Consider the following 27,623-nt stretch of genomic DNA (forward strand, 5'->3'; position numbering starts at 1 on the left):
CTGCAAATCGCTCTGTGTCTGGTGGAGCCGCCCCCAGATAATTTTGGGGTTGCTTTTTGGTTTAGATTTTAGATTTATTGATTTTAGATTTTAGCAACGATTTTAGTTTCGCTTTCACATTAAGCATCCGCCGATGCCCTCGTCGGCGACTCTCCAAGCGACCTTAAAGCTCTCCCTCACGGCTCCTCCCTCGAGTCCCGCCCGCGCGGCCGCGGCTCCCGGCGGCCCCGGGCGGGCGCGCTGCCGGCTGCATGGCGGGGGAGGCGGGCGGCGCCGCGCTGGGCCGCGCGGCCGACAAGCTCTTCTCGCTCAGCGGGCTCTTCGCCGTCTGCAAGCCCAAGGGACCCACCTCGGCCGCCGTGCTCAACCTGCTCAAGGAGAGGCTGCTGGCAGGTGAGCGGCGGCGGAGAGTGCGGGCCAGGCGCGCCCTGCCCGGCGCGGCGGTGGGATGGGGCCGGGTGTGTGCGGTCCTTGGGGAGCGGGAGCTGCAACTCCCGGCAAACCGCTTCACTCGGCAAACCACTCCACCCTCTGCTCAGCGCTCAGGAAACCGGAGCAAGCGGGGTTTAGTTTCTCTTTGTGCGTTTTTTGTTTGTTTGTTTTGGTAGTAGTTCACAGCCATGGCATGGCCCACCTTGGAGAATGGAGCCGTTCCTGGGCACGCTGCGCCAGGGGAGGTTCAGGTTGGACATTAGGAGGAGTTTATTCACAGAAAGCGCGATTAGGCATTGGGATGGGTGGCGCAGGGACGTGGTGGAGTTGTGTCCTTGGAGGCCTTTAAGGAAAGACTGTCCCAGGCAGGCAGCGTTGGTCACACTGCTCGGTGAGCTGTCACACCACGTTCACCACACGCCGCTTGTGGCAGGCCCCTGCTGCCGCCCAGGGTACAGCAGGACGGAGCCCTGAGGCTGGATGGCGATGAGGTTTGGCCCAGCAGGGAGCTCCAGTCCTGCGGGGCACAGTGCAGGGGGTCCCGGGCTGCTTGCAGAGCTGGGGCAGGGTCCCAGGGACAGCGTGTGCCCATCTGACAGAACGGTGCCAGCAGCATCTCTGCAGCACAGCACCGGCAGGATGTTCTGCTGCGGTCCCCCTGCCTATTGCCATTAAAATATATTGCCAAAGGAGGGAAAACCATAGTGTTTCAAAAAGTTTGGGAGTCCTGGGCAAAGTCTGCAGAAACTGCTCTTTCTGAGCAGTCAGATATTAAGGAAAAAAGAAAAGTGAGATCATTGCAAAGGTGTGAGCGACTGTGGCCTAGATTTTTTTTTATAATGGGTATGGAGAATTGATCATCTAGTCTGGGCTTTTGGGCACTTGCTGATGAAGTGAGAACATACTTTCAGACTAGTGAGTGCTTAGCCTGATTTACTCTGTAGTGAACTGTAGTGTAGGCAGGAAGAATCAGGTTCCCTGAATGGAGAGATAATAGATATGGATAAAGGAGCTTAGACCAGTTGTCATATTTAATACTAATAAATATGGGAAGGGTTATTGGACTCTGCAAAATCCCTGGGGTCACCAGCTGCATAAGAAGTTTGCTGGGTTGGGACACTGACAGCTTGAAAGCAGCAGTGAATAAGTTCAGTCCACTGCAAAGTTGCCATAGGGCTGTGAATATGCAAATGAACACGTCCCAGTATAAGGCAGTAAATACATGAAGAATTGGCTCAAATTATATAGCATAAAATTTGTGTGTAGTAGATGTTTTGGGAACTCTGCTGCTGGTTCTTCCATGCTTTGTTAATGGAACTTCACAGGTTTGCTACCGGTACTTTCCAAAAATCTGTTTGTAATGGTGTGTGGGACTTCTTTAGCATGTAAGTGAAAATACCTTGCAAATACCTTTACAGGAGTAAATCTAAATGAATCATTGGTCTTCAGCAGTACAGTAATTTCTACACTGCTAATTAATAGTTTAAATATTTGATTTTTATTTTCTTTAGCAGTCTGGAAATGTGTGCCATTTTTCCTACATTCTGAGGTTATTTTATAATGCTTCCTTTTAATTTCTATTTGCAGAAGCTGGTGTGCAAACAAAAGGGAACAAAAGAAATCAGGTTTTGAAAATTGGACATGGAGGAACTTTGGACAGCGCAGCCACAGGAGTTCTGGGTAATGAAAAACATAATTATAATCATCAAAATGTGATTTCAGGAGACATTTTCATGCCTGCATGAAGTCAGGTGGAGGAACAATTTGGGATACACATGGCAGGTTCTGGGGGAAGGACTGATTACAGTGGAAGAATGCTCTAGGTTAAATTTCCTGTGCATGTACTTCTACATGCATGTAACATGTTTCTTAACAGAAGGCAGTATTCTTCCTCCCTGCCTTCTCTCCTCTCTTCCAAATCCTCAATTAACTTCTGGGTTATTGCATGTGGTAAAATACAAACTCTTGTGTAATGAATTGTAAAGCACCTGAGAAATTGATGGCTTTTTTAACTTAAGCTGGGGATTTATAGTCATCATAATCTGTTGAATTATTTTGTCTCAAAGTAATGCTATTGTGGGATTTTGAGGGAGATTTTAGGGCTGCTAATACTTACCAAAAAAAAGATGTATAAGAACAATTCAGCTGCTGCTTTTTTGAAGCTCAGCACAGAAAAACTTGGGTACCTGTCCTGTCTTCATAAAGAAGAATCTTTAAAGATACTTTTTTTAATTTTAATTTTGATAGCAATCCATGTATTGAATTTTTTTTTGTTTTGTAAAGAACAGGATGTGTCAATTGCTGCTGTTAAAACCTCAGCTGTGGGTGTGATTGGTCCCACATCATACTTTGTCACCAGCAGTTTTATTGATAAGTAACATGGAGACTACAGCTTGCTCAGATCATAACCTTGTAGCTCTCCTTGGCTTGGAGAAATAACAGCAATACATTTTTGCTGTTGAAAATAAACAGCTACAACTTTGAGTATACCCTGAAAGTGAATGCTCTGAGTTTTCATGAGTGACTCCTCTCAGGAAGAATTCAGTTTCAAGGGGAGGTTGGTTGCTACAAGTGTTGCTAGAGGTCTGTAGCTGGTAATTGTCATTTGTGAACCTGGCAGAATGTGACATTCTTGGGTCAGAATGGAGCACTGCCTGGTTTGGTTTGAATTTCCTGTACTCTGTGGCTGCTCACTAGAGAATTCAGTGTGCATTCCTGAAGCAGACATTTTCCTTTTACACGGGTGTTCCCTTTGAGCATGCTGCTTCTCATTGTGCAAAGTCAACAGCATTGATCCATAGGAAAAGCAAAATCACTTGTGCTTTTTTAATTGCTTCTCCAGCTGCTCTGATACCCAGCAGTCTCCAAAGCCTGCTTCTGTGGCATGACAAAAAGTGTTTGGGCTTGATGTGCTTGGTGTAGATAGAGAAGCACATCACCTTAATTAGCTGTGGATGGATTGAAAAAATGCATGGGATCTTTCATTCCACTGCCATACAAAACATACAGGAAAAAAATCAATGGTAGCTACATTGGAAGGGACAGAACTGGAGAGGAGTGGGAAAGGGAATGTGCCCAGATTTCTTGTGTGTTCAGGTAAGGTAATGAGGAGAGAGGGAAGGATACAAGAGAAACAAGTTATTCAGAATATGTGTGCTGCTTTTCAGGATGGAGTAGTGGAGCAGGAAGCTTTCCTTCCTCATGGACAGGAGCATGACAGAAGTATTAAATTTTCTGAATACCCTTCATGATCTGTACTGCTGTTTCCCAGGTTTTATGAACTGCATGTCTGTAAATTTTTCCTGGGAATTAATTGATACAGAGTCCTGCTTAGTGTGCCAGGTGAGCAGTGGTCTTTATCAGAAAATATACTTTTATATTTCTTCTCTTACTGACAGCAAATGTAGACGAGGAAGGGCTTTGGAGGCAGAGGTCAGTGATCTATGACATGTGAGAGAAAGGCAAGGTCAGGTCTTGGTGAATCTCTTCTTCTGGTGTTATTCTAGGGCTGTGGTTCCAGCTTGCTGTTTCTTGGCGTGTAATGAGAATTTTGTTTGGTTTTTTTTTATATGGCAGTAATGAATTATGCTTCCACAGTAGAAGAAAACATGAAGAAGTATAAAAAAATAAAAATTCAGTTAAATCTTTCTACATTCAGTGTAGTCTCTCATGTGGGGTTTATGTCACTGTTCAATAACACATTCTCCATAAGCTGATGATTAGTGGAGAAGATTGTTAGTATCTTGTTCACAAAAGCATTCAGTGTCTCTTTAAAATTATTCCATTGATTCTCTTGACACTCTCCAGCAAATTTCAGCTCAGCTGTTGAAGTTATGTTCAGTTATGTCATCGTGTTGCAAGAAAAGTGCTTGGTTAGAAAGTCTTATCTGTGTGCTTATCTCCTTTTCTCAGCCTTCTTGCAGCTCTTTCCTATCTGGCAAATAACAGGAACAGGTTGAACTGAAGATGCATGAGAGCACAAGCACATGTGTGACTGAAAACCCTCAGGAATAAGAGGGGTGGTAATGAGAACAAGGAGGAATCTAATGGGTCTCAGAGCATAAAAACTGAGACGCATTAGAATACAAGTAAAAAAATTTTTTTTTCGAAGTTCATTTTCAGTTTGATGTTTTCCATCCTGGCTCTTGATTAACATGAAGCTGATTTCCTGAAAGCTCCCTTCATTCCTCTGGTTTTATTAAAATAAAGTACATAAGCTGTTACACATTCTATGAGTTGTACACAAAACTAATTTCCTTCTAAAATTTTCTTCGGATTGCTGTATGTGGAAAAATCAATAGGAAAGCATTTTAAAGGCAAGCATCTTGTAAAAAGCTTTAAAGTAAAATATAAAATAGAGCTCTTTTTCTGTCTTTCTTTTATGAAAAGCTGACTGATGCTGTTTTTTAGAATACTGGTGTTAAGATTGAAATAACTGTGATCTGTACATGCACAGTAAGAGGCAGTTGGACCTTTTGATTATTTTACTTTCTTCCTGCAAGTCTGATAAACAATTCTGTGATGCTGTCTTGGCTGTATTACTCTTGGTCACTGTCAACCTTTAAAAGGACTATTTGGTTACTGTGAAGGGTTCATTCATTACTGGTGAGCCATAACCTTCATCAAACCAGAGGCAGTGTTAATAGCACTCTTCATTTCTTTGGTGATTAAAAGATAAATAAATGTAGCAGTTGAATTAAAGTATTTTAACAATAGATGAAGGTTATTTATCTTTTGCTTTAGACTTTTTTTCCTTTCACTACTTCTGTGTTGTTTGAACATCAGAGATGCTTTCTCAAAAAAGTGTTGACTCTCTTCATATGCTAACAGAGCATGAAAGGCTGAGTTTCTGACTAGCATAATATTTAGTATTGAATGGTGTTGAAAAAGGGAACTGCAGGGCTGTTTTGAAGTAGCATTTCTTCTTCTCTCTTTGCAGTCGTTGGTATTGGAAAAGGAACAAAAATGCTGGGGACTATGTTGGCAGGTTCCAAGGTAAGGAATGCAAAATATCTTGTATTAGCAGGGGGTTTTGTTTGCTGGTTTTCTTTTTTTCTGTCAGTGAAGAGCTGAACAAACATGCAAATATGTCAGCCATGCTGCATATTTAGCTCAGATGTACACTTCAGCTCCTTTTTGCAGTTAGTCAGAAATGTGTTAGTCAGACTTTCATGTCCAGAATGGTTATTTAAAAAACTTTGTTTGTCTCAGTTTTCTAAGAAGTGTTAATAAATACCAAATTACCATTTTAAAGGAAGATTTCTATACTATTTAGTGTACTAAAAAAAAAAGAAAGAAAAACTAATGAAGATGTCACTGAAACTGATGTTTTGGGGATGTAGTTGTGGATGACAGTTCAATTTTTGGTAATTTTCCTTATGTGTAGATAACTTCATTGTTATTTAGCTTGAAGTAACAGATGGTGTTTGTTTCTTTTCTGTCTTCTTAAAAACCATGAGGCCTAAAGAGGCACTTCTTAGAATTTAGAGTGTTTTGGATTGCATTGCTGGTGCTGTAGAGGGATGCTCTACAAACCCAAAAACAGACACATGTGAGAAGCCAAAGGTAGCAAAAGCCCCATGGCTGCAGGAGAGAATGCAGACCAGAGCCTTGACAGATAGAAATTTTGTTCATTGCTGGTTTTGATTAATTTTACTGTGTTAATTTTACTTTGGTGACCCCTCAGACTATAGGTGTTACATACACAAAAAAAGTGCAAGTACTCCCAAGATTAATGTCCCAGTGTTGATTCTGTCCTCACAAGTCAAATCCTGTGAGTTTAGCCATTATTTTTACATGAGAAGTTTAGATAAGAGTGACAGATGTAGAAATCAATTAAACCTTCCAAATTTCATCTTAAATGCAGGAAAAGTCAATAATGCATTATGTTCTGCCATTTTTCCCATTCTCTTCTAGTCTGGTCACTTAAGATCTGTTACAGCTGCTGAGCTGATAGCTTAAAGGTAGAATTTGTTTGACAGTCTTCAGTTCAACTCGGAGGCAAATAATTTGACAGAAAAGAAAGCAACCAGGATAACAGAAAACAACAAGGATAAAAGGACATAGCTGTAGAGTCTGATCCCAAACTCAAGGTAGGCAGTGCCAGTCTCTGCTCTGGCTGTAATGGGTTTGCATCTGGTTTACATGAGTGCATTTCAGAGGCATCTGTGTTTTGCAATGTGCAGTAAACAGCTGGACTTACACTGGAAATGTGAACAGTTACCACCTGACACCTCCTTTGAAAGAACTTTAAAAGAAATCATAGATTTACTTCAGCTAAATTAAGTCATCACAGCTAAATGTGTAAACTGTTGATTTAGAAACATGTAAGGCAGTTGAATTAGCTCTTAAGCTGAGGTTCACAGTGGAAACAGCTGTGGTGGATGAAGTACTTGCAGCCTTTTTGGCAGAAGAGGGTATGCTCAGGTTCCTTGACAACTTCACTGTGAAGTCCTGTAGCCCATAACAGGGTTATCCAGCCAAACCTGGTTCCCAGGTGGCTCACAGGGGCTTAGAGCCCCTCCTGAGGGACATGGGAGGGGACAGTGTGCAGTGGGGCAGCCTGGTGAGCCACCCCAGGCAGATCCATCCCTGGCCTTACATGGCTCTGGGCACTTGCTTCAGTGAGCAAAGATGGATCTTCTCAGAGCTCAGCAGCTCTTCCACTGCAGCTGTTCCTGTATGAGGTACCTGACATCCATGCCAAGTATGGAATCTGCAGCATTTATTATTTCCTGTCTTTGCCTTCCTATTTTCTATTTGTACTTCAATAAATTAGGCATGCAGTAATGTCTGAGGCTTAAGGAGGTTGAAGGATCTCTCACAGATGTCTGCCTGTTGGGTTTTTTGACCACACTGACAAGTCATAATGAATCAAGAGATACATTCATGACTAAATAGGTTTGAGTATATTTTTGCTTTCCATGCCATGTGCTTAGAATTTATACTCTTCTTTAATTTTTTTCCACTATTTTGGATGCTGAAGTGTTTGTTGAAATGTGATGTTTTTCTTTTGTTCCTGTTGTTATTATAAAGATTCAGAGGAGCTGTCTGACCCTCTCTGGCCAGGATTTACTGTTTGCTTCTAGGAATGCAGTTGTAAAGAAACAGTTCAGTCTATCATTGCTGGCAGCAGAGCTATGTGGAGTGGCCAAAATGTATGGTACTGCAGTAAACTCCATATGGTGACTCTGCCAGGAGTTGGACTGGCTCTGACTTTTTCCCAAACATTGTGTGAAACTTTCCTGACTCAGTGTGGCAGCTCTGAGCATTATCCCTTGGTGTGCAACTCACACATGTTCTGCAAAGAGATTTACTCTTGATGTGTAAAATGAGTTCTTCATGGTTTGACCTCCTTAGGAATTAACTCAAGACAAACAGAAATGTACAGCCAAGGGCAATACCTGCTTAGTGTTCCAGATTTCTCATTGAATTCTTAATATTTGTCTAGAAATAAAAATATGTACAAGCTGGCTTAGCATTTGTTTGTTTGCTTTTTGTTGTTTCAAATGTTCCAAGTAAGAGGGAGAAGCTGAATGCTCTTGGATCTGGAATTTAAGTACTGAACATTTAACAGATGTTCCATGGGAGAATCACTTTTTCTTCTTGTTCTGGGACTTGCACTTGGTCTTGTTTGGATGTTTTGCACTTCAAGATTTTTAAATATTTGGTTTTTTTACCATGTTGGCAAAATAGAGTAGAATGAGAAAAAAATCTCGTGCTTCACCAGTAAAATTAACATGATGGGGGTAGACCAATATTTATTATGATAAATTGTTTCTGAACAATTCAGTCCTAGGTATGACTTGTCTGTCTCAAAGACAATGCAGAAATGTGGTTTTTCTGGGAGGAAATGGTTTAGAAAATGGAAGCACAGTTTCCAAAGTGGCAGTCCCATTTAAAATGTCTCATCTATGAGAATGTGCTGTTACATAGAAGCAATGAGGGAAATAATCTTGGGCTAATCAGAGAACAAAAAATGAGAAGCACTAAGCAATGAAATTCTTCATTTATCTAATACTTTCCATGGGGAGGAGATGTCTCCCAACACATTGAGCCTTTATGAATAACTGAAACTTTCAGACTTCAGTTCTATGCTTAATTTGCTTATTTTACAGTGACATAGCACCTGGGTTCAGCTTAAGAGTGTTTTAGTCATAGTGTGAATGAAGATCTTCACCATCCATCAAAGTGTCCTTGCAGCCCTTGCCTCTCCATGAGTGGAAAGCTTGGAGTATATTGGTTTTATCTGAGGATGCAACTTATTGTCATGGTCCACATACAAAATCCCTCCCCAAGTGCTCAGTGTGAAGGAAATTCCCTGAGTACTTTGTGGTGGTGGCACAAGCTTGGACAATGACTGATTAAAATAGAAAATTTGATCTCAAAAGTTGTGGCTTCTCCAGAATGAATCTCTCCAAAAAAAAAAAACCCCAAACCTCTGGGTAGAGTAAAACCCAAGCTCCAAGTGTTCTTAAAGCCTAGAAAAGGAAGAAGAGATTATAGGCAGAATGAAGATACATCTGTGACCTGATATGTGACAACTTTCATTTCATATAATAGTTAAAATATGTGTTCTTGTGAATGCTGGATTGAAAATGAGTGCTAGATCAGTGATTAGGTTTTAAATCTTGCCAGTCACACTTGCATGCTGTGAGAGAGGGCTTGTCTGAGCAGGAGTTGGTTCAAATCACCTAGCAGAATTTCTGAGACATTTTTGCAGTGTGAGTCTGGGATTAGAGCCTGTGTATTGCAAAATTGTTTCCCTGGAGGGGTGGCATCAGATCCTGCAGAACAAAGTGTCCATAAATAAGGTTATTTCTTTAACTCCTGTGATTAACTTACTGTCCTAAAATCAAGCTTTTACTTATTTTCCCTTAACTTCTCATACTTAAGGCTTTCTCCATGAATTCTTTTTTTTTTAATTAAGTCCTTTGCTTGCATCTTTTGGCAGTGAGTCCAATGAATTAATAACACATCAGAAAGCACATCCAGTGGTTCTACAAGCAGCAAAACTAATGAAGCCTTTGCTTGTGACTTCGTTTGTTTACAGCTCGTTAGACACCAAAGCCCCATGTGGACTTTTTGGTATCCAGTAATTCAGTGGGGCTCCCTCTGGACCCTTCTTAGTAGAAGCTGCAATAGATTTATTTCCTCTATCTGTCTGTTTTCAGGAGGCTTATAAGAACTCGGCATCTCTGAGACCTCTATTCTTCTGCCAACATTTGTGTGTTTGCACATTGACATGCACACCATGATGGTGTAAGTGCTATTTCTTTTGAAATTCTAATTTTCATTTTAAATAGCCTTACTGTGCTGGTTTGTTGCTTTTTCTTTTTAGTGTATTTCAGTGTTTGTGCTCCAGTTCATTTTTGAGTTGCAAGTGCAAGAAAATTGAGTTGACTTTCCTTTCAAAGGATCCTCTTGGTGGTGTGTGCTCTTACTTTTAGTCTTAAAAATGTCTCTAGACTATCACCAGCTGAGCTCTGCCCTTCGTTGTGCTTTCTTTTGGAGTTGGTGAAACCAAACCCACTTATTTATATAGTGCATAGGGATATGTCCTGTTTTCTTTTTCAGATTCTGATATTTTTAACATTGTCTTGGAAGGACAGGATTTTTGGGAAGAGGTAATAATTTTATTAGACTAATTGTTATGGTACAGAAAACTAGGTGTTTGGATATGCAAGCCCTCTCTCAGATCTAAAATAGAAGCCATAGATTTTAAAACTAATCATATTTCAGATTTGTTTAGAGCTTAGTGGAATAGGTATCTTTTAGACCACTTCTGAAATTAAAAGTAGGTAATGCTTGTGTGTATGGTTTACAAACAGTTCTGTGTGGGCAAGCAGTTATATATGTAATATCCCAAGACTGCTCCACAAAGATAGGCTACATTTTATTACCTGCTTTAATAAAACACATTAAGAAAACACTTTTATTTCCTGAGTTGGGCAGCAAGGGTTTGTTCACAATGGACCAGCCAATCTCCCAGGCACAAGGCAAGGAGGACTTACTGCTAGCTTGATGATTCTTCAAATCCACCATGCTAATGTTCATCTGCTTGTGCTTTCAAATTATAGTATTTGTCTTTTTTTGTTTATTTGCTCTTTAACCTTTTCCCTCAGAAATTTTTCATCTGCAGCACCTTGTCATTTTTGACTCTCTGGTTTATGCCACAGGTTTACCTTCTCACACCTCTTTGTTCATGGTATCCCATCCAGAATAACCAAGGGTCTGACTGAATTTCTTTTTGTAGTGAGATGGGAGAGGTAACGAATAAAATGCAGAATGTGACTTGCTCATTTAAAGAAAATGGATTGTAGCTACACAAAATGTTACTATTTTGCCTTTGCTCAAGCCCAAAGAAATTATTGTTTTCTTATAAGAGAGGTTGAGGAGGGAAGAAGGAGATGATAAGGTTATCATCCTTTCTAGGGGAAGGAGAGAGCCTGGTAAATGATATGTTGTGGCACATGGAGGGGTTAATGTGAGATAACACCACAGTGTGCCTGAAATCCAATATCTCTGTTAGAGTCCATAGGTTTTTTTGAACCCAGTGGAGTTATGAATTTTAGTTCCTAGGCTTGTTTTGAAAGATGTTTTATGGGTTTTCCTTGAGGAGCAGGACTGGCAGATTAGAGATGGAGTTACTGTTTTATGAGAGATGTTGACCCATGGGCAGATGGATATGTTTCAGCCCTTGTAGACTGGCTAGGTGAATTCTTCCTGACACATACTGGTTGCTTAATTTCACCCATTTAGTTACTGTTTTGAAGAAGTATATTACATTCCTGAAATATAGGTATAGGACAGAGAAGTCTTGACATTTCTGTTCTGGTATTTGTTATTATTGTGCAAACATTCAAGAATACTTCTTCATATGTTTGCACAACTCAGTGCAAAGATGTCTATTAATAAAACTTGTCCTACTTAATGTCTGTAGCCTTTACCAGCTACATCTAGGAATTGCTGTAATAGTTTGGTGGGGTTTTTTAACCACTACTGGCACCTGAGAAGGTTTTTGCAGAACCAGAACTTTGTACTATAACTCCATGAGCTCTCTAGAGCAGAGGAGATTTGTTCAGAGACCCATTGTTGTGTATGCAAACTTGGCAGTGGTTTCTGTCTTTTGTGTTATTTTACATTATTGACAATGAATTTCTTGTTCCCCAAATGCCTGCATATATTAGATCAGTGTCAGTTTTTGAAATCACATTGAAGACAATGTGATTGTCTTCCTTATTTTGTCAAAAGGAAAATGCTTACAAGAAGGAAGGCTGGGAAAATGCATGAATGAAGTTGGTTTTGATGATTTTGAAAATGCGTAGAAGGTGTTAGCAAAACTTGAAGTAGTGTCTGCACAAAAGAAGTTGCACTGAGAGAATGCTAAGCCTGCACAGTGGGGGATGCAGGAATTGGGAAGGGCTGAAATGTTAGGGATGGAATGGCCTTACACACTGTCAACATCTTCAATTGCCCATTACTGCAAAACATATGATACATTTTTTTAACCTGCTTTTTTTGGTAACAAATCATAGGAGAAGGGGCTGATTTTAATATCTTGTCTTTTCTGCCCTGCCCAGTATCTCTGAAACAAAGTTGTAGAAGAAGAAGCTGTTGAATAGCAGAGATACATCCTATTACTGCAGTAATACTGTTAGTAAGCTGGCTGAACATGCTGTGTAGTGCTCAAGTCTCTTTTATGCCCACCCCAGAGGCCTAATCTATTAATAGCTCAGCTTCATGCTCTATTAATATTCACACTCTTTTTTAAACTGTTGAAAATCTTGAGGAGACTGTACCTATTGTGCTGCTCTTTCCTCCCCAAATGCTGAATATTTTAAGAGCATATTCTGGTGTGATTTTCCTGTTCTTCCATTCACGAGGTCAGTGGTGCTTTCTTCTGTCTTGACCTTTCTATAATTGTGCATATGACTGTGCTTCATGTGCAGTTCTAGCTTGGATTCATTAATAAAATCAAGACTGCAACATGGCAAGGCTTTTTTCTCATTCTTCACAAAAATAACAGAAAATAAAAAGATTGGTAACCAGTTTAGATTAGCCATTCTACACTGTTTTCTCTAGTGTTCATTTCTAGTAATTTGGAGATGCTCTTAGCACTGCCTTTTAAAATTTGCTGCATATTGGCCTTATCAATGCTTCTGAATTCAGCCAAAGACTTTCATGCATTCAGTTTTATCTGTAATTTTGTATGTAGCTATAAAGTCTTACCCTTATGGCAGGACTATCCTCTATTTCTGGACAGAGAATTATGTATTTCCTTAAAACTCTGTTTCCCAGGAAAATTTGGAGGTCATCTTTCTTTATTTTGTTTTATCTGTGATACGGGTACTAGAACGATGGGAACTAAATATAATAGTATAAAGGTACTAAAGCTGAGGATGACATTTAAGAGCCAACTTGAGACATTTTGATGAGTGAGAGAGGTTTCCACAGAGAGCAGTTGCCAGAAGGGTTTGCATAAAGACACTGGTTTCAAACAGCCACCTTTGCACATTAACCTGCGTCCCCTCTTGCATGTTGTGAGCCTGCTCTGTGTTTGGAGGTGATGTGTGGCCTGGTGCTGTCTCAGGTGATGCAGTGTTCCTGTAACTGCTGGCACTGTTCTCTCACCTGCCCCCTTTCCTGCACTCCTTTTGACTCCTAAATATAAATTTGATACAGTTTTTTGCTAAGACCTTAAAGCTTCTCCGAGCTACAGGCAAAGTATCTTCTGTTGGGTTCCTGTTAGAGGGGGTTCTGGTCCTTCCTTCTCATGGAAAGTCTAGTCATCCCATAATGTTTGAACTCCTTAAAATAAGCTGACATAAGAGATCAGAAAATCCTGTTAGTCCACAAAGTAAAGATCAGATAGTTCTTCAGCAGTGACAGTGCAATTACAGCATCCAGCACTAAATGCAATTTAGTGCAGGCTTAGCACAAAGTCAGCTTTTTCTTTTAGGAGAAAAAAATGAATGGTAGAGAAGTTGTAAATGTTTATGTATATCAAAAGGTCATGCTTGGTGTTTGATAATTTTGAGTTTACTCTATTGTAAAACATGAAACTCCTCCCTCATCCTGCAGTCTTTATTTTGCCCTCTGTGCAACCTGCTTTTAAGAGATTAGGGCTCTGTGCTTTTAATATATTGGAATCTGCTTAGTGAGAGTGCTTTGTTTTGGAAAATAATTGAAACTATGGCAACCCTTGGGGTTTTTTCCAGCTTATTTGTCTACCTCATGCACTTCTCCACTTTGGTGGATGATTAGCATACTGGAAACCACTGGTAGCTGCTAATGTTATACAAACAGCAAAATAAGTTCTGTAAATATTAAATCCAGAACTGTTTATTTGTGCTTTAGAAATCATTGAACACAAACTGAATGTCATTAAAACTGAGAGTTTAAGGCCTCTTCACTATCTCAGTGGCCTAAGTCTACGAATCTGTAAGTGCAGAGCAAATGGTTTTGGCACAGGAGCACTAATTCTGATCAGTGCTTGCCTGCTGTGTGCTCCCCCTGACTTCCATCAGGTTCTCTAGAGCACTTGTTTTATGTTTGTTTATGTTCAAACTTGTTAACCACACGCAGACATCAGTTTACATAAATTGAATTTCTGTTTCTCTTGAATATGACTTCTCTTTCCCAGCTTTCAGTCTCTTGCACAGGGGATTGTAGCCTTAATTTATTTATTTTTCTTTTACACTTCTCTGTTCAGTTGCTGCTGTGATTAGAAAATGGGTCATCCTTGGATGAACTCTTATGAACTGCCTCTTCCAGAGAGCTTGCTTGCCTGGGAAATTCTTGTAGTGGGAGCCATCTTAAAATCTTCCTGACAGCTACTGGTGACCTTGTTTTGTAATTACTTGTGTTTCTGTCTAGCTCTTCTAAAGTGTTGCTTCTCCATGTATGAAAAAGCTTTTAAAACACATTATAATTTAGATTTCCAGTCTCTGGCTTCTTTCCAAATAAAACCTTGATGTCTCAACAGTTAAAACTGAGAAGCTCTGTTGCCTGGTCTGTCTGGCATTTGCACTGATAAGTGGGGCAGACATGCCTGGCAGTCAGCCCAGGGGCTTCAGCCTCCTGGAGCCCCCCTGGGTGGGGTTGTGCAGCTGAAAGCTCTGCTGCCTGTGCAGCCCCTGAAATGGGAGGGGATTCTTCCTCCTTCTCCTCCTCCTCTTTCCCACTTAAATATGCATGCTGATAAAGTCTTGCCTTTATTCTCTCTCTTTTTATGGATATTCTTTCTCTTTCTGTGCTAGTCTAAGCATTTCTCTGAAACTGGCTATGAAAATAAAAAAGCCAAATTATAGCTACTCTCTTACTAAAAATATTATGGTAAACATATGGTTTGTTATTTGTGAGAATGTTGACTGTGCCCTGTGGTTGTGACACTAAAACAAAATTCCTCTTCCCAAGACCTGTGAGATTTATTAGAGGTTTGTAATTTGTTTCCTATAGATTCCTGAAATCCTATTTTTTTATCCAGTGCTGGCTTTTTATGGTGTATTTCTTTCTGGTCATGGATATGGTGCACATGCACAACCACCCAAGCATTTCAGTGTGTGTCTGGTCTTGCTGGGGTTGCAGCCAGCACATCCCCCAGTCAGCGTGACAGAGTTTGTGCATTAGCATTGACAGGGTGCAGTGGATTGTCACTGTAAAGCATCTCCTTAAGGCTTTCTTCTCACTGCTGTGAATGGTGGAGCTGCTTATACTCAAGGGCTTCTGGTCACTTTGCTGCCTTTTGTTTCACTTGCCATAATGGTTTTCTTTTTTTCAATAAAGTGGTTTTCTGATTGGCTGAGAGGTACAGCCATTCCCTGCTGCAGGATAGTTTTGGAAAGGTCTGTTTGTCCTCAGGGTGCTGTTGTACACTTGTGAGGCTCTGCTTTGGGACCAGCCCAGCTTTCTGTGTTGGAATTAATGCTGCAGCACTTGGAAGTCGTGACTGGGAACGCTGGATCTCAGCTTTTAATGTGCTGCAATTGCATGTTGTGCAGTCCATAGGGAAGTTGAGATGCTGCTTTCAATCTTTAAATGATTTGGGTCCTGACCTCTTGAGTTGAGTAGAGGGCAAGGATGTAGGGGCTGTGGGCTGGCAGGGTGTCTGAGGAGCTGCAATTTAGGGGTGCTTTCTGTCACAGTCTGCACTTGTCAGGCTTTGCCACTGCCTGCAACACCTACTACCTTGCTTTTTTTGTTTTGGGTTGAGTGGGTTGAAGGCAGAGTGTTGTGAGCAGTTTCTGTCTGTGTTCCTGCAGTGATTTGTAATTTGAGAGTACAGGGAGAATGCCCCTAAATGTATTTCATAAAACTGGAAGAAATAAATGATTGCCAACACAGGTGAGAAAAGGTCACTGAACACTTATTAAATGACTCAGAATCCATTGGTGCTTCTGAGGGCAGCGTGAGTGAGAGTGTAAAGAGTGTTAATGCTGAATTTTGACACAAATAATTCTGGACTCGTATTTTCTCCTACAACCTCCAGGTTTTGCACCCTATCAAAGGGGAGGAAGTAAACCTTATCCAGTGGCAAGTAAGAATTATGATATATAATTGTAGGTAGCCAAGGGCACTCCAGAGACTGATCATAAACCAGCTGTAATTCTTAATTTCCTACCCTGTTTTCAGCCTCCTTTATGGATTATTGCATTTCTGGCTTGAGTATTTTGTGACTCTTTAAAGGCTCCTGTAAGGAATGGGGATTTGTGACTAACATTTAAGGACATTCTTTTTACAAACTGTAAACCCTTTTGCTCTTTTTGCAGAAATTAAAAGGGAAATATTGAGATTTGGATTGTATTGTTCATGCCATTCATGTTTACATATTAACAGATGAGAACATTGTCTCTCTGTTGCTGGCAGATCAAATACAACATGTTATTGTAACAGATAGCCTAAAGCAAGATAACCAAAACCAGAATTAAAGGAAAAGAAAGAATTTTTAAACTGAAGTAGTATGAGTATTTTGATTTGGAAACATCAGAAGACAGAGTGAGACTTTTTAAATTTTCAGATTTAGAATTTTACTGAACTGCTAAGGTCATTCATCTTGCTTAGTATAATGATGATCTGCTCACGTGTTTTTATTAACCTCTAGGTTAGGTGCTGAATAGTGTATTTCTGGCAGTGCAATTAAATGTTCAGAACCAGATCATTAAATGTCTCAGGAAGCAGTCAATTTTATGGTCCTAACAGCTAATATAGTAGTAAAAGATAATATACCTTAAAGTTTATTTAAATATTTGTTGTGGAGCAGCATTCATCCATTCTTTCTTTCATTTATTCTTTCATGCATTCCAGAAGTGTGTTAACTTGATGAATTTTATTGTAAAATACCAAATTTTGCAGAGTTATCAGACATCTGCAATATTTAGGGAAAACGTAGCCCGAGTGTGGTGTTGTGGTTGAATCTGGCAGGCAGCTAAAACACCCCACAGCTGTTTGCTCACTCCTTGGAGTGGGATGGGGACAGAATCAGAAAAAAGGTGAAGCTCATAGGATGTGATAAAGGCAGTTTAATAAGTGTAATGGAAACATCTGTGTTATCAGCACTGTTTTCAGCATAAATCCAAAGCATAGTCTCATACCAGCTGCTATGAAGAAAATTCTCTGTATTCCCAGCCTAACCCAGCACATGAAGTAAGCAAAGAATAGTTATTTTTATGTTAAAGTCTGCACTCTGCTGCCTTTTGTCTGACTATATCTGCTGCTTCCATTTTGCAGCAGTTGCTTGAAGAAATACATTGAAGTGGCAGGTTGTCACATGGAACAAAATCAAGGCATGTCTTACTAGTCCAGTGGTGTGGGTGTGATTTATATGCCTACACTGCTATTACTTGAGCTTGTTTGTACTTTGCAAGTACATGAAGCAGGATGCATTGCTTCTCACAGTAAAATGTTCGTGCTTATGCCTGTTTGGATGTGTTCCAGTGGAGTTTGGTCAGCCAGCTTCTAAAAGATGCATCCTCAGATTTGTATTAGTTCAGGTGGGAGTAAGTTCACAGGAACCTTGCTAAGAAATAGCAGAACATTTCAATTTTTCTCTCGCAGGCTTTGTTTGAAAGCTTCTGGTCTTACCATAGGGAAGTTGAGGTGACTGGAATGGGATAGGCAATGGGTCCAACCACTGATGGTATCCCTAAACTAGACTCAGACTCATGTTACAGAGTGACATGGTCACTTGGTGTGCTGACAGCCTTGTGACAAGTCATGGAGTAGCTGGTGCAGGGGGAGCCTCTGTCAGCTTCAGCAGGTTGTGCTGTATGCTCAGAGCATGGCAGTTCTTAGGGTGAAAACGTGGGAAAGGAGGGCATCAGGTGTAATGTAAGGACAAGAGCTGCTGACCTGGAGTCAGATTGATTCCTTCTTGCAACTAGACACTCTGAAGAATTTTTTAGAGAAGAACCCTGAAACAAATATTCAGAGAACTCAAAATGAACAGAAATGTTACTCAATGACCTTGAACTCCTTGTGCTGGTCACAAGGTCCTTACCAGATCCCAGGAGTTCAAAACTGCAGCTTCAGGCTGCTGCAAATCCCTGCATTGCATGGCAGAGCCATTGCTTTGTCTTGGCAGTGGGTGTTTTGCTCTCACAAGTGAAGGTCTTTTTTTTTTTCTTTTTTTTTTTTTTTTCTTTTTTTTTTAGTGTGCAGAGGAACAGAAAAATTGTCTGTGGAAGGTACTCTTCTGTGCCTGGCTTCAGCTGTGACATGACACCCCACAGAGACTTTGATGTTACTACCCTATTATTTTCTTTGTGGTATTGATGCATTTATAGTAAAAATTAGATTCCATGTTGCTTCTTCCTTGGGTTTCTAAAACTGAAATCACAGGCACACATAACACAGGATTTACTTTTTGTTTGATTCCATGTTTTTTCATCTTGACTTCTGCTTACCCAGAGGTGCTGGATTCACCACTTAGGCAGTATTCTTCCTGTTCTGAATTGAAGCAGTTGGTAGTTGCAGTCTTTATCTTAAAAAAATAAGCAAAAAATGCTAAGAAATAACCTTGAAGACTTGACTCAGTAATCTCTCTTATTCCTTCCCAGAAGTACACTGCCATTGGAATGCTGGGCAAGGCTACTGATACATTAGATGCTACAGGAAAAGTAACTGAAGAAAAACCTTATGGTAAGCATAAATGTATCTATACACTCAATGTAATTTGAAGGCATAAGTGGTTTCTGTCCTAGGAAAGCAGAAGAGATGTTTGGGACTCTGAATTAAGTTTAAATGTGAAATTAAACTAAGATTATTTCATTTTCAACTTCAGTGCTCATATAATTCAAACCAGCTTCATGCAATTATGTCAACACAAGTGTTCATTTCTGCTGGAAAAAAAAAACAAACCAGGCATTAGATTAGGAGGGAGGAAATAGAATTGGGCAGGACTGTGTCATTTTAAATCTTTGACAGGCTGACAAATGACTTGCTGTGTCCAGTAACATTTTCCTCTCTCACAGTGTAGTCCCAGGAGTCCTCTTTTAAAACCCTTTAAGGCCAGTGGAGGAATAAAGTACTTGGATCTTCCCTCTAGGACACCATTTCACCTATAGACTGCTTAACATTTAATGAGGATGGCATAAACTATATTCTACATAGGGCTATCTTCCAGATCTTGGTCTTGCTTACATCTTCAATAAATGAAATTTTCTGACCGACAGAGCACAGGGCAAGGGTATAAAGCTTCAGAACTCATCCTGACTCTGGCTTTGCTGGGCATCTTAGAAACAGTGAAGTAACACAGTAAATGTATTTGTTATTAGTTCTTTCACAACCCTGGGGAAAGAAATTAAAAAATAATAGGTAACCAGTTGCTTAGCAACTCTACACGTCTGATATTCTGGTAATAGGTACATGAAGTAAATAATCTTTTTTAGTGGTGTGATGAAAAGCCTGGATTTCATTTCTCACTTCCAATCTCCTTTCTTTTGCAGTTTTCCTTTTCTCATGAGGCAGGCAAGCATAGTTTCTTGTCCATATTCTAAATAGTGTTAATTACTAGGCAGTGTTATTCAGAGATGTTGGATCATTTATTTATGCTTCAGGATCAAGCTCTAAGTGTCTAAGCTTCTGGAGGCCTGAGCATCCACATGGTGTTAGAGTTGCCAATACCTCACGGTGCTTGAATGAAGTGATGATTCACTTTCTTGGTATTTATCTGTATAAAAATCCATTTTTTGAAACACTAATTTTGCTTTTTTCATTTTGTGCTGTTTACTGCAGACAGAATTTAGTTGTTTTTGTGTGTGTTTCTCTCCCTGGCAGCTCCTGTTACAGCAGTTCCCACCTCTGTTGTGGTGTGTGTGTGCTCTCTGTGCACCACCTTTCTGTTAGGCTGTGTACTTGGGGAACTGATTTGGCTTGAAAACATCCCTTTTTTTGAGTTGCTTGACATTTTAAACTGAGATTAGTTGGATGATCCAGTTCATCACATGGTCTGATGAAGAGCAGCGTTGGCATTGCTGAGGCAGTGCTGTTTGGGCTGCAGTTTCCTTTTGCCTAAAGTGATGGCTGAAAGAAATGCTCGTGACATTGGTCTCAGTTGCTTTCCATGTTGGTGCAAATCAGTCAGATGTGATTTCTTCAGAAAGAGAACAGCATGGATACTCCTTTATTGCTCTCCATGGTACCTACATGTTTTGTATTCCTCATCTTTTCCAGTGTCTTCTCCAAAACAATTTGGTTTTCTGCAGGATACTGTCTTTGGCCCACCGTCCCTAATTTCTAACCCTGACAGGTACTCTAAGAAAAGGCAATTGAGATATTTGAGTTGAATTTCAGTCTTCTTTTGACACCTACAAGGATCCTTGGAGAAGCAGAGCAAAGGAATATAAATCCTGCAGTGCCAACATCATCCAGGATTGGGCCTTAGTGCAGGGAAAGGGCACTAAACCAGTTTGTAAAATGTATAAAACTCTTCTTGAGTGACTTCATTGGAACATAAGAGCAAAGTGCCTGCAGAAAGTTGCCAGCTATATTAACTGTAAGGAAGTGTTACATTTTAGTCCTCAAAGTGTCCCTAGACAGCAGCTTAGGAGCAAACTGTACAGTTAGTCACAATGTCAGGATGTGCTGAAGAGAGCTCCTTGCTTTTAACCCCTTCTGAACTTCTCAGAGCTTTTTGTTTCTTACCAGACAAGGAGTTTGCATTTCCACATGAAATGAGGTTAAAGTTTCATACTGCTGCCAGGCTGTCAGATGCTGACTTTGGAAGCAAGCAGCATTTGGTATTCCTCAGATGCTTTTTTGAGCACATTAATGTTGGTAGCCCTTTTTTAATATTTGTAACTGTGTACAGGAATGTACGTTCTGAAAGCCACTTCCTCCCAGCTGCCTACGGGCTATATCCAGACATGGAGAACAAAATTAATGAGACTTTTCTCAGGTCTCTGATGATTATGCTGAAATATATGTTTAATAGAGCTACCTGAATAATTTGAAAAGTATAGGCCTTTCAGGATTCTGCTTGTCTGTTTTCAAATAATTTGTGCTGGGTCGGACTGAATTGAGGTCATTTGCTGAACTTTTGGTACACTGTCATGGATAATTCTTGCGTTCTCTTTTGGAGTAGTTTGTTAACAAGCATAGGGCAAAATCACCCTTCAGTGAAGGCTTTTTGAGGTTGTGGCAAAATGGCACCTTTTGGTTTGGTAACTTTATTTTCCTTCCTTTGTAGCAGGAAAATCAGTCAATAGTCACCAGTGCTCACCAGTGCTCAAAAGCACACCAGATCTTAGCAAATGCATCTGTAAATATTTATTTTGATAACACATGACACAACTCTTGTTTGTTAATGGCTTAATGCATCATTCTTCACATGGGGATTTTTTTTTTTCTCCTGAGACAGAGCTTGCCTGTATCATGGGTGACTTCCTCAGAGGCCACATGTAACATCTCAGTCAAGGGAATATGAGATCAGAGCCAGAACTGAACTCAGGTGTCTCATTAAATGCCTTAGCCACAAATGCAGTTCATGGGGTGAAGATTGGGAGGAGAACTCCAAGGTGCACTTATGCTTACTTCTTAAATACTGAATTTTAACCTGAAGCAGCCTGGGGTTCACAAGAAGGATCACTGTCATGGGGCCAGGTCATGCTGACTTTCCACCATGTAGTTTTATTGTGATATGTTGCTAAATAGAAACAAGATTGAAATAGCAGTGTAAGAAACTCTCCAGAAGATTCAGGGTTACTGTACAGTTGATTTTGTTGTTCCTAGCCTGTATTCTGATGTAAATTGGTCTCTCTCAGCATCTTGGAGTTTTGTGCCTTGTGCTTTGCAACCTTGCTGTTAATAACACATCTTGGGACAGCTGCTTGGGCCATTGAGGCTGCCGAGTGTGCTTTATAGAAGTGAGGAACCACAGGATCATCTCCCAGAGCTGCTGTGAAAAGAAATCTCATCTTTTTTACTTACAGCATGAAGTACATCTGGCTTTTAATGTTTGCAAGGAAATATCTGTTTCAAAATACAACAAAGGCTTGAAAAATAAATTTGGTTGGTTTATGTTCCAGAATGCTGTTGACTTAGCAGGGATGATACTAATTAAATATTATTTAAGAGAAACAGGGCTAGTCAAACCCTAGACAGTAGAAATGCACTGAAGTGCATTGTGATTGCAGATCTTATGTTTGCACTCTCTAAAACAATTAGGGATGAATGTAATTTCTGTTGAATAGAACTTCAGAAGACCAGTGCAATCAGCTACTTAGGTTATAGTCTTCCAATAAAAGTGGGACAGATGTCTATGTGTACTCTTAAAAGAAAGTACATTACCTAAACCAGCTGTCTTTCTTTTACAGAATTTTGTTAGTAAAATTGCCTTAATATATAACTATACCCCAGAGTACATTTGCAGGTTACTTGTTTGACAGGGAAATTTTGATGTGTTGTTTCAGATAAAGTCTTTTTCTACACCAGTGGTTTTGTTCTCTAATAATCTGTTGTATTTTTCCCTGCAGTTAGGTTCTCTTAGAGAGAAGTTCCCAGGGTTAGATGAGCATTTTATTCCTTTTGGTGCTTTTCTAAAAAATAAGAATATTCCAAATGTTGTAGCTTTTATATAGTTTCCAAGAAAGATGAGTTTGCAGCCTTAAGAGAGGGGAATTACAAAAGAAAACATTAGGGAGGATTTGTGCCCTTCTGAAAGTATCCAGATTGTCCTGATCACTTTGGACAGTTTGTTCCACTCCTTTTGTGATAATTCACATTCCTGTCTACAATCTGGTTTTTATCTCTTTTCCTTGGTGTTTTTCACCCCATCTAAATTCTGAAGAGAGGGAACTCTTAGTTGTGTCTGCTTGCAGAATGTGATTGATGCCATTAGTGCCATGTGAATAATCAATACTAAGATACTGACTGTTTTCTTTCCACAGACCAGGTGACAAAAGGAGATCTTGAAAATGTTCTGCAGAAGTTCACAGGGGACATCATGCAAGTTCCCCCACTGTAAGTTCCATGATACTCACTCACCCTTGACAGTTGTGTTTGGCTGTCAGGACTTGCCAACAGAGGTCAGCTCTCTCAGAAGTATTAAGACACATTTTGACAAGAGGATAGAGGCCAGGCAGTCAGGAGTTTAACATTTGCAAGTGCAGGTCATGCCCATTTGAAGATCCAGCACAAATGGTGACCTGGAGTCTGCGGGTGTTTTGGGTAAATGTAAAGTAGCCAAAGTCTTAAACAGCTTTGTAGGGCTTGTCTTCTGTCTTCCAATCTCACTGACATCTCTGTGGAAGTGTCTTAAATGACTTTGAATTAGTTTTTTGAAAACTTAAGAGTATGAATGAGTGATTAATGACTGAGCTTCTGTAGCTTAGCAAATTTCATCTGGTCAGGTGAGCCATAGTAGCTGGCAGTGTGCATGACTTAGCTTGTGACAGATGGCTTTTATGGTGGTTTAAGCCAGCCTGCTTTCCTTTGCATTTGCCATGTGTCACTTACTGTGGTTCCAGTGGGAGCCCTGTAAGGTCACTAATGCCCCACGTGTTCTGCTTCACGTCACCTGTTTCAAATTGCCCTCTAATATTGTGAGCAAGATCCTTTTGGATTTTTTTATGGTCATCATTCTGTCATGACCAAAGTTGGAGCTTTGGATAAAGTTCCATGTAATCAGTGAAACCAGTCTCTGTGCTTCTGTAGTGGTTCCCTAAACATCCTAGAATGTGGCAGCTGCTGTTCAGGAAAGACGCTGGTGTGGGACAAGGAAAGGGGCAATGTAGAATTACAGGAGTTGCCTGAGTGACTCCCAGTGCTCAGCTCAATATAACAGTGAAACAGAGGATGCCCTGCTCACTGCTGAGCACGGCATGCTAGAGGCAGCTGCAAGTGTTGTAACCCTTATAGAAACCCTTTTATTTCATGAACTGCAAAGTGAGTGATAAAATGCTTTTAAATCCATACAGCAAGAGAGAAATACAAGGCCATCTCTTGTTTTCTGGTTTATGTAGCTACTGGTAAATAGGATGATTCGGTGTCCAAGAGATTTCAGCAGCACTCGCTGGGTTTTTGTGGGTTTTTGTGAGTGCTTGGAGAGTTGTAAAACGTGTGCTACCCTAGTACAATATTACCAGGATCTGGAGAATGGGAAGCCTGTTCCATTACAGCCATATGACACACGTTTTCATGCTCTGTCTGATCAGCTATTCTGCTTTGAAGAAGGATGGAGAAAGGCTTTCAACTCTGATGAAGAGAGGGGAAGCAGTGGAAGCAAAGCCTGCTCGGCCAGTGAGAGTGTACAGCCTTTCTCTCCAGCAGTTCCAGCCACCACTGTTCACGCTGGGTAAAGGTCAAAGATTATTACATAGAGCAATGCTCCCAGCTTGTTAATGTTTATTTACACTCAGAATGGGACTAACAGAGTGAAATGGGTTTCATTTCACTCAGCTACTTATTTTGGTGTGAGCCCATGTGCAGAGACTTTCACTTTGTATTAAAAGCACCGTGTTTTGGTTTAAGTTAAGCTGATTATATCTAATCTCTCAGTGAGGCAAAATTCTGAGAGACTGGTCAGGGGATTATTTGCATCTGTCCATGATTTTGCAACCTCCAGCTCATTCCTCTCTCAGGTCTGCTTACTTCACTTTGCCATTCTTTCACACAGATTCCCAGACCTGCTGGCATCTCTCTCAGGACCAGTTTCAGTTATTGTCAGACCCCTTTCTTGTTGAGGAGGCAGGTTCTTATCCTTCCTTCTGTCATTCATCAAGAAACTTGGGTAGTACATTAAGAAGCATATTAATAAATAAACCAGAAAATACTCTTGTAAATGTTTAATGGTACTGTAAGGTCAGGATGATGCCTTGAATTGATCTGTCTGCCCAGTTTATCCCCAGTCCTGTGATGGACCAGATGTTTTATGATGAGCAGGTATGAGTGACAGAACTCAGTGCTGTGTGACTTCAGCCCTTTATGGTTGGGTGACAAGGAGCTGATCACTGGCAGAGGGGGAAGGGAAGGGCTGAGAGAGCAGGGAAAGTTAAAGGTGAATTTTAAAATTTTAATGGAGCTGCCTGTCTGCAGCACTGACAGTCAGTTTAGGCTATACTTGAAATAACTTGCTTTCATCATTAGAAATATGGAATCAACATGAAATGTTTAAAATGAATAGGACTGAAACATTTCTTAACATACCATAGCAGGTTCTTAAATTCTGGTGAGTTAGTACAGTTGCCATTTTATTTGCTTTCCCTCCTGTCTAGCTTAGCAATTTCACCCTCACATATGTTCCAGGATGAATAATTGATGTTGCATCCTATAAATATTTTATCACTGGGTTGTTTGCTTAGCACATTTTTACATTTATGTGGAGGCATGGCTTCTATGTGGATTTCACGTGGCACTGGCAATTTACCATGTCACTTTTAACATTCCAGATGTTGAATGTGGTGGTGGCTTTTATGTCAGGAGCCTGGTCAATGACATTGGCAAAGGTAGGCATGAAAAAAAACCTGCATGACAATGTAAGGAACAAGTGTGTGTTTATGGAAAAAATTTGTCTTTCTGTATATCTCAAGTAACTAGACCTGTGTGTTATTTTGCAGAACTGTAGTGCTATCACTTGTTTTTATATACTCAGGTAATTTCCTTAGGGGCATGGGGGAATGATGGCTAAATAATTGCCAGGGACCTTGGGGGCGAGCTGATAAAAATGGAGCAAGCAATAGCACTGAGCAAGATAATGCAAGGCAAGGGGGGGGATGTTTTTTCCCCTCTCTTTCATGTGTTAAAGCTAACTCAGATTAAGGATGAGAAGAAGAAAGATACTGTCTTTTTAAACATTATTCATCACATTTTGAAAACAGATTGCACAGAACATTACCATGCACATAATAAACCCTATCTGCTGGAAAGGCTTCCACACTGGTGATGATTTTTCGAGTGTTTTCTTTCTCCTCTGCCTGAACAGTGAATAGTTTTGCTTTCCCACAGGGTTATTTGTCTTGTGCTCTGTATCTATCAAACTGCATGATGGAGAATAGATAATCCATTTCTAACTTCTTTTTTTTTTTTAAATGATACATTTGTAGGAAGGCAAGGAATGTGGGATAACCTTATGAATTTCAATGTTGTTATTTGTGCTTAGGCAAGTCCAAGTTTCTGTTACTGCCTTCTGAGCATACTGGCTTATGTTTAGCCCATTAATGAAAACCAAGATAAAGTCTATCCATGGCTGGCTTCTTTTCAAAAATTGAAAATGAAATAAAAACCTTCCTGCATCAGAAAGGATGGGAGAGAATATTTTAGTGTACCTGTGTGCTTACAAGTCAGTGCTTGTTGCTGTTATGTTTTATAGCTTCTTGATATGCAATTATGTCCTGCTGGTATTTATTTAACATAGGAGAGCATTTGTATATATTTTTTTATTTTTCCTTATCTTAGTTTCTGTTATCCCAGTAGGCAGCACAGAATAAAAATGTTAAAAATACCTCTTGAAGGCAAGAAGTGCTAAGGCCTCAAAATGTGTAGAAAAATAGTTCAAGGTCACTTGAGAATGCAGAATGTTCTGCTTACATCTTACAACATTTTTTCCTCACTTTCCATTCTGATCTAAATCTAGGAAAACTCTTGACAGCTTTCTGTCAGATTCTGAACTCTTTGCTACACTGGACAGTTATTGAAATCAAAGGACATCCTTGGGTCAAATTTAAGAAGATACAAATGAGTGATGAATCTTCATGACCTTCCTTGTCAAACAAAGCAGAATTATGTAAAAGGCATACATACAAAAATACATTTTAAGTGAGCTGGAAGTGGTTACACTTCTAAAGTTCATCCATGTGCTTAGTCCAATCCCTGTTTCCTCCTTTGCTGCAGAGCTCTCCACCTGTGCCTCGGTGCAGGAGCTGACGCGCACCAGGCAGGGGCCGTTCACGCTGGAGGAACACGCCCTGCACGAGGACAAGTGGACAATTGATGAAATTGCTCAGTCCTTGGAGCGCTGCACAGCCCTGCTCCTGGGAGAGCCAGCTCGGAAAAAATTGAAGACAGAGCATCCTGGTGAAACTGCTGTGATCTGTGAGGATAAGTGATAAGCTGGATCAAGGAAAACGACTGGATGATTGAGATGGTTTAAGATTGGATTGGGATTGTCTCGCCTCCTGTGTAAATCTACAAGTCTCTGCTGGGAAGGTGACAAACTGCAACAGAAGAGAAATGGTTCTTTTGTTTCCTGGGGTTAGAATGTGCACTGAAAATATTCAGTGCTAAGTGTTTCTTGATTGTTTACTTTCCTTCTTGCACACTGTAACTGATGCCAAATTTTTATAGACTTTTAAAGAACTTTCAGGGTGCAAGATGGCTGCTGTTAAGAATTCATCAATAAAAAAATTATATAAAATAATGTCCGATAAATGTGTTCCAGAAAATGTTTCTCTTTCTTTGCAGCTGGTAATGAAATCCTGGAATACCATGGTGACAAGTCCCTTATAGCCTAAAGGACCCAAGAATGTGGTGTGGCAATTTGCTTTCTTGAAATTCATTTTAGGATATATCCATTTTACCAGAGTTTTTCCTATGCAGGTTGTTCCCCAGTCAAATATTCCTAGAATGCAGTATATGAGGGTGCTAATATTTTAAGTTAAGGGAATAGTTTCAAGTACAAACAATCCCTGAAGATGATGGGTTTGTGCCTGCATCTTACAAAAAGGTGGTACATTAAGTGTTGGTTCCAAACTTATTTT

At 40.2% G+C, this 27,623-nt stretch overlaps 1 protein-coding gene across 2 annotated transcripts; it reads left to right on the plus strand.

The window, feature by feature from the left end:
- The first annotated feature begins 234 nt into the window (after nt 1-234).
- On the plus strand, nt 235-27,294 carry TRUB1 (TruB pseudouridine synthase family member 1). Of its 2 annotated transcripts, none has more exons than XM_036385789.1 (8): nt 235-393; nt 2,020-2,112; nt 5,372-5,427; nt 18,489-18,570; nt 22,818-22,890; nt 24,084-24,229; nt 25,317-25,373; nt 26,758-27,294. In XM_036385789.1, exons 1-8 carry the CDS (start codon nt 252-254, stop codon nt 26,970-26,972), a joined length of 864 nt encoding a protein of 287 aa, XP_036241682.1. In that variant the 5' UTR covers nt 235-251; the 3' UTR covers nt 26,973-27,294. The 2 variants fall into 2 exon arrangements, with proteins under 2 accessions (XP_036241682.1, XP_036241684.1); XM_036385791.1 differs by having other exon boundaries at nt 24,084-24,223.
- Nucleotides 27,295-27,623: the final 329 nt, after the last annotated feature.

Source organism: Molothrus ater, chromosome 8 (genome assembly GCF_012460135.2).
Source record: "Molothrus ater isolate BHLD 08-10-18 breed brown headed cowbird chromosome 8, BPBGC_Mater_1.1, whole genome shotgun sequence".
NCBI lineage: Eukaryota > Metazoa > Chordata > Aves > Passeriformes > Icteridae > Molothrus > Molothrus ater.